Below are 6,732 nucleotides of genomic sequence, written 5' to 3'. Positions count from 1 at the left end.
AGGGTGCGTAAAAACAAGTACATAGGTAGTTTACATACGACTGTGCAAGTATATACGCAATAGTGATTGTACAAAGAATGCGGCTGTTCCGGTTGTTCATTTGTTGAGGGAATTCCATACAACTGTTGATGTCCTATAAAAAACGTTCGCGGAGTGATGAAAAGTTCGTAAGCCTTAACAGATATGTGCTGCGAAGGGGCATGCATGTATATATGTGTACACATATATGTTTATATGTATATATTTATATATTTTTATACGATGGACTAAACGCTCAGCGAATTTGGAATCTTTTTCTTGTGGAAACCCACTCACCTAAACGTCAAGATATGCTTTTGAGCCAAGGTTTTATCACACTCATTATAACCCCCCGAGAAAACAGTAACTATGGGAAGCTTCTTTTTAATTGCCATCTGATAAGTGAAGTAGTCTCTATTATAAATTCCTTCATCTGATATGTTAAGCAAACCAAGGTCATCATCGACGCTTATATCTACTCCAGATAGATAAAAAAGGATGGTACGTTGCTGCTCTCGTTGTTCACCTTCTTGCAGTTCTCCTTTTTTCCGTTCCTTTTTTTTTTCCATTTTCTGATCCATTTTCTGATCCGTTTTCTGTTCTCCATTTACCTCTCCCTTTTCTATATCTTTTAACACATTTTTATATATACTTATGTATTCATCGTCTCCCATGTAGGGACTCAGTTCAATGTCAATAATTGATTTCTTCTTTATGCGAGGATAATTATCTTTACATTAGTCCAATTTTCAAATATTTCAGCAGTGCCGTCCCCTTGATAAACATCCACATCTAAAATAATAACTTTATCAATAATTTTTTCTGACAAGAGAAATTCAATTCCTACAGCTATATCATTAAAAAGACAAAAGCCATCTCCACCATTTTTCTTTGAATGATGATTCCCACCACAAATATGCATGCACATACAATATTTAAGAGCTAATAATGCACTTAAAATTGTGCCATTGAATTCAACTAAATAGCGGCATATTAGATCGGACTATAAATCTAACTAGAACATTTCTATCTGTTCTTTTTTTTTTATTATATCTAACATTCTATTTACAAAATTTCTATCGTGTACAGAAAATAAAGAATTACTTATTTGATATATGTTACTTGAAGGAATAATATAGTTCCTGTCATAAATACATAGTCCGCTTAATTGTGTAAATACAGGTTCATATTTCTTTATCTTAAATCGATGATTTTGTTTTAATTCAACATCAGAATATATGGGATGAAAAACGTAAGGGGGATTTTTCGAACAAGCTGAAAACTTTTTTTGATTACAAAATATATTTTCATATTTTTTTTCTTTAAAACATTTTTCAATCTTTTCATTGATTTCACCTTGTACATCCAACAAACGGCTATCAAATTTGAAATTTTTTTTTTTTTTTTGAAGGTGTACTTTTTTTCCTGATCAAGTCATAATTATTTACATTACAATTTTTGCCAGCTCGATGTACATACATTTCAAGGTAAGACTCAATTGATGATATGTATATCTTTCTTTCCCTTTTCTTTTTGTACAACGCAAGGTTGTAAATAGTGTTTGCCCTTTGGAACAAGATTAATCTAGAAAAACTATTATTCTTTCGCTCGGAATACGCTATGCAATCAAACATATACACAATACTGCATAAAAGTGAATAACCAATAGGACTGAGAACCATGGAGGGGGTTGGGAGGAGCAGTAAAATATTTTAGTAAAGTGAAACTGCTACAAGGGTTGGGAAAAAAAAGTCTTTATTCCACAGCTTTTTTATATTGCAGAGGGGTACAAATATAAAACAAAATGAAACGCAGCGAAGTGAAAGTGAAACAAAACAAAGCTTAAATACAACAAAACAAAATAAAACTGCGGCAGCGCATTTTTTTTGAACTTTTTAATTAAATTTATTTTTTTATTTTAAACAAAATATAAATTGAACGCGAGAGAGCCTATCACAACGACTGGTTAATGAATAAACGTTTTATTTAGTGTACTTTCTAAATGTAGAAAACTTTCTGCCCATAAACCCAGCACATGAAGTACGCACACACATGTACATATATATATATATATATATATATATATATATATATATGTATACGTACGCGAATACGTATGTGTATATGTCTATACGTGTTATGTAAGGGCGCCTTCCCCCCTTCCGTAGCGTCAGCATATTAACAAATTTTCCTCACCGCAAGGACCCCTTAAACAATATAAAAAACGATAGACTTACATATTAAAATAGAGGAAGCAAACATTAAATAAAATAAGCATGAATAATACCCACCTATTCATTGAAATGTTAATCTGCATATTTTATTTTATTAAAAGATCAATGAAAGCGTTAATTTTTTGCTAATTTTATGACATTCTTCCTACACAAGTGACGATGTAAGAACGTTCCGCCTTTTTTTTTTTTTTTTGTTTTTCCAAAGTTCAACTTTGAAAATAATTTTAGCTTGTAATTTGAGATCATTAATATATGGAGAAGTGCCTTACCGTAGGTAATTCATAATGAGTATTTTATGTTCAACATTTTACAATTTGAGCTTATAATTTGAAGCTTATAATTTGCAGCTTATAATTTGCAGCTTACAATTTGCAGCTTATAATTTGCAGCTTATAATTTGCAGCTTATAATTTGCAGCTTATAATTTGCAGCTTATAATTTGCAGCTTATAATTTGCAGCTTATAATTTGCAGCTTATAATTTGCATAATTTGCAGCTTATAATTTGCAGCTTATAATTTGCAGCTTATAATTTGCAGCTTATAATTTGCAGCTTATAATTTGCAGCTTATAATTTGCAGCTTATAATTTGCAGCTTATAATTTGCAGCTTATAATTTGCAGCTTATAATTTGCAGCTTATAATTTGCAGCTTATAATTTGCAGCTTATAATTTGCAGCTTATAATTTGCAGCTTATAATTTGCGGCTTATATTTTGCAGTTTGTAACTTGTAATTTTTTTTTTTTTTTTCCAGCTAACTCAACTTCTCTTGAAAGTTATATACATAACAGACGATTTTCCACTTGATTCATGATCACAAAACTATTCCCCTTGTTAATGTTTTTATCAAAATGTTATTGGCTGTTCATTATACATACAATAAAACCTATATGTCAGTGGAATCCACCAAAAGGAGGGCATTGCAAATATAAAGTTAAGGCGTAAACACCGAGAACAATATTTGCATATGCATACATTACACGTACTTACAAATATTCATATATAATATTAGTTAGTATGATAAAAAAAGAAGTTTTAATTCTTAAGTCAAAAGTTTAGTTTCCCTTATTTTTATGTTCCCCCCTTTAGGATTTACATTTTTTTTACAATATAATAAAAAATTATCCAATTTAGTTTCTTCCATTTCGCATTTTCTCGCTCGCTCGTTCCCTTTTTTTTTTTTTTTTTTTTTTTTTAATTTTACCATCCCAGTTATACATGAACTGCTGTTACATTTTTTTTTTTTTATTAATGTGTATATACCAAAGGGGGGTGTCTTCGAAAATAACTCTTTATATTTATTTAGTAAAAATTTTCTGAAATTCTTCCTTTTCAGTAAATGAGTGCTATATATATGGGTAAGTATATACATACATAGATATGTGTAGTATATATATGTACATGTGCTTGTATATGTGTATGCATATGTGTACAAATATATGCGTATATATGGACATATATACGTATACACATGGTTCCACCTAAAATGAGATCGCTTAACAGAATCTTTGAGTGCTTATTAACACGGTAGAAAGGAAACTACACTTACCGATACCCTCTCCCCATCCTGCAGTTTTCTCGTTAGTTCTGTAGCTTTGAAATTTAAAAAAGAAATGAATAATTATGAAATAATAAAAAACTTTATAATATATAATAAAAGAAAAAGCTCAGGTACAACGGTAGAAACGAAAAAGATAAAGGAATACAGCAGAGATAGGCCCCAAATTCTCGATCTTGTTGATCATGTTGAGGGATTAAACCCGAGTGTTGGTGGAAATGACTCCATGAATGGCACAAACCATAACACGAACAATAACACTAGTCGTGGATGCGGTTACTTGAGGAGAAGGGAAGAGCTAAGTGAGCTGAAACAAATCGTAGAAAAAAGGAATAAGGGAAATGCCGGACATAACAAAGGAACATATAGATTGGAAGGGAGAGAACATGGTGAAGATATTATGGAGGAAAAGAGAGGAGAGTTTCAGAAAAACCAAATGGACAGAATAAAGGAGGATGGTGCGCATAGTTACAGATATGAAGAAGAAAATATTTCTGATGAGGAAGAAGAAAAACAATATTTAACATACTGCGATGATGGATATCTCAGGAGTGTACTAAAGAATGCTGTGATAAGCTCAAGCTTGCGTGTTTTCCTAGGAACAAAGGTAATATCGTTTTTGAATGAAGAGGAAAGATGTATTTGCTCCTTAACATGTAAGCTACTATTTTTCGAAGTATACTCTTTGAGTAATTTAAAAAATTTATACAAAAATAGATTTATTAGCAATGAAAAAAGAAGCTTTGTATGGAAAGCGATCCTACTAGCGGATAATACCTATATGAGTGAGGAAGCATATACGAAATTAAATAATATAAATAGTAGTTATGAAAAAATAATTGAAAAAGATATTGATAGGACGTTTCCTAGAAATCCTTCTTTTTTAAATAAAGAAGAAAACATGCAAAATAAATTATTGGACATATTAAAAATATGTTCTTTATATTTTAAACGTATAGGTTACTGCCAAGGTATGAATTACGTTGCTGCTATATTTTTATTAGTTTTTCAAAATAAATTAGACACAGTAAGATGTTTTATTGCTTTATTAAAAAATTTTAATTTAAAAGGAATGTTCATATATAATTTTCCACAATTAAAAAAAATTATGTACCAATTAAATATTTTGATAAAAGCTTATATACCAAAATTATTTTCTTATTTTAAGAGAAAAAAAATTAAAATAGATTTCTTTTGTACAAATTGGTTTATGACGTTATTTTCTCAAGACTTAAGCTTTGAAAATACTCTTAAATTATGGGATATATTTTTTTTATTTGGCCTCAAAATTTTAATAAAATTAAGTCTAGCGATTTTGCATCATCATCAAAAACAAATCCTTACCTTGTCATATGATGAAGCGTTAACTTTTTTAAAATCAATTACAAAATTGCCTTTTACCAATTATTTATTTGATGAAAAGAATTTTTTTATCTACATAAAGAAGTTTAAAGTGACTAACAGAATTTTAAGACAAATAATTCTTCTTAAAAAAAATCATGAAAAAGTTGAAATACAAGTTAAAAAGAGTTATGACAAGGTCAGGTGTTCTCTTTTGTTAAGAACGAGTTCAAAAGAGCGACAAAATACAGATAAGCTAAAGGATGCACCTTCGGATAATTTTATGGACAAATTTATGGACAAGTTTATGGATAAATTTATGGATAAATTTATGGACATGTTTAAAGGGAGTAACTACAACGCATTTAACTCGAATAGCAGACGAAATAATTGTGTTAACATTGCTGCTTATAATGGTGGTATCCCCAAAGAGAGAAGTTGTAAGAACGTATCATGTACTAGTTATTACAACAGTTATAACATGCACCCACTGAATTGTGCCAACTTTTTTCACGACTCGACATACTTGAACGATTTCATGATCGACAGTCAGTGCCTTAGTCTCAATTTTAATAACAATATTTTATGCGGTAATAGTGAAAAAATAAAATACAGAAAAAAATATACCTTCCAGGGGGATAAGCATAATTATAGTGGCAAACATAATAGTAATGATAGCAGTAGACATAATAGTAATCGTAGCGATAGAAATAATAGTAATCGTAGCGATAGACATAATAGTAATCGTAGCGGTAGACATAATAGTAATTGTAGTAGTAGACATAATAGTAATGATAGCTGTGGTCATAATAGTAATGATAGCGGTGGTCATAATAGTAATGATAGCGGTGGTCATAATAGTAATGATAGCAGTGGTCATAATTGTAATCGTAGTAATCATAGTAGCAATAGTAATATGGAGGAACAGATTGCAGCTAAAAGAGAGGATGACAATGCCTTTATGGAAACAAACACGTACTACGATTTTAATTTAACGAAATAGTTTGACCGAAAGTTATAACAGAAGCAAATCTTCCAAATTTGAAACGCGCTAGAACTGAAAACTGTGTTAATGTATTTTCCACATTTGTATATTTAAAAAAAGAGGTATCAAAAAAAAAAAAAAAAATATAATAAAATATAATATAATAAAATAGAGTAAAATAAAATATAATAAAATACAGTAAAATAAAATATAATAAAATACAGTAAAATAAAATATAATAAAATATAATAAAATACAGTAAAATAAAATATAATAAAAAATGGTAAAAATATAGTAAAATAAAATAAAAATAAGCAGCTTACGGAAGAACTGCCTACATTCCAGTGAATTGTCTTTCCGTTTACATGAAGCACCTTGGCAAATAACGAACATGTTAATATAAAGACAAAAAAACATCGTTATACGCGCGCATAGCACGTATATATTAAATGCTACTTATTATATGCTTTATATTATATGTCATATATTATATATTAAAAAAAAAAAAGATAACTCCACTGCTTTATATCAATTAAAAATTCTAATTTTTATTTTTTTTTTTAGTATTCATTTTTCATTTTTCTTTATCTTGTTTC

General features: G+C 29.3%; 3 protein-coding genes across 3 annotated transcripts; 1 reads left to right on the top strand and 2 right to left on the bottom strand.

The window, feature by feature from the left end:
- Positions 1-96: 96 nt before the first annotated feature.
- MKS88_001655 (histone deacetylase) lies at positions 97-692 on the bottom strand (the record flags this gene model as incomplete). Its single annotated transcript, XM_067214602.1, has 2 exons — positions 97-133; positions 316-692. 2 exons carry the CDS (start codon positions 690-692, stop codon positions 97-99), a joined length of 414 nt encoding a protein of 137 aa, XP_067074543.1.
- Positions 693-730: 38 nt separating this feature from the next.
- MKS88_001654 (histone deacetylase) lies at positions 731-1,700 on the bottom strand (the record flags this gene model as incomplete). Its single annotated transcript, XM_067214601.1, has 3 exons — positions 731-996; positions 1,123-1,443; positions 1,682-1,700. The coding sequence occupies 3 exons, from the start codon at positions 1,698-1,700 to the stop codon at positions 731-733; spliced, it is 606 nt and encodes a 201-aa protein (XP_067074542.1).
- A 594-nt stretch (positions 1,701-2,294) lies between these two features.
- MKS88_001653 (GTPase-activating protein) lies at positions 2,295-6,154 on the top strand (the record flags this gene model as incomplete). Its single annotated transcript, XM_067214600.1, has 3 exons — positions 2,295-2,323; positions 2,458-2,526; positions 3,826-6,154. 3 exons carry the CDS (start codon positions 2,295-2,297, stop codon positions 6,152-6,154), a joined length of 2,427 nt encoding a protein of 808 aa, XP_067074541.1.
- Between the last annotated feature and the right edge of the window lie 578 nt (positions 6,155-6,732).

This window comes from Plasmodium brasilianum, chromosome 6 (assembly GCF_023973825.1).
Source record: "Plasmodium brasilianum strain Bolivian I chromosome 6, whole genome shotgun sequence".
Lineage (NCBI taxonomy): Eukaryota > Apicomplexa > Aconoidasida > Haemosporida > Plasmodiidae > Plasmodium > Plasmodium brasilianum.
This window is presented reverse-complemented; position numbering and strand designations above follow the sequence as displayed.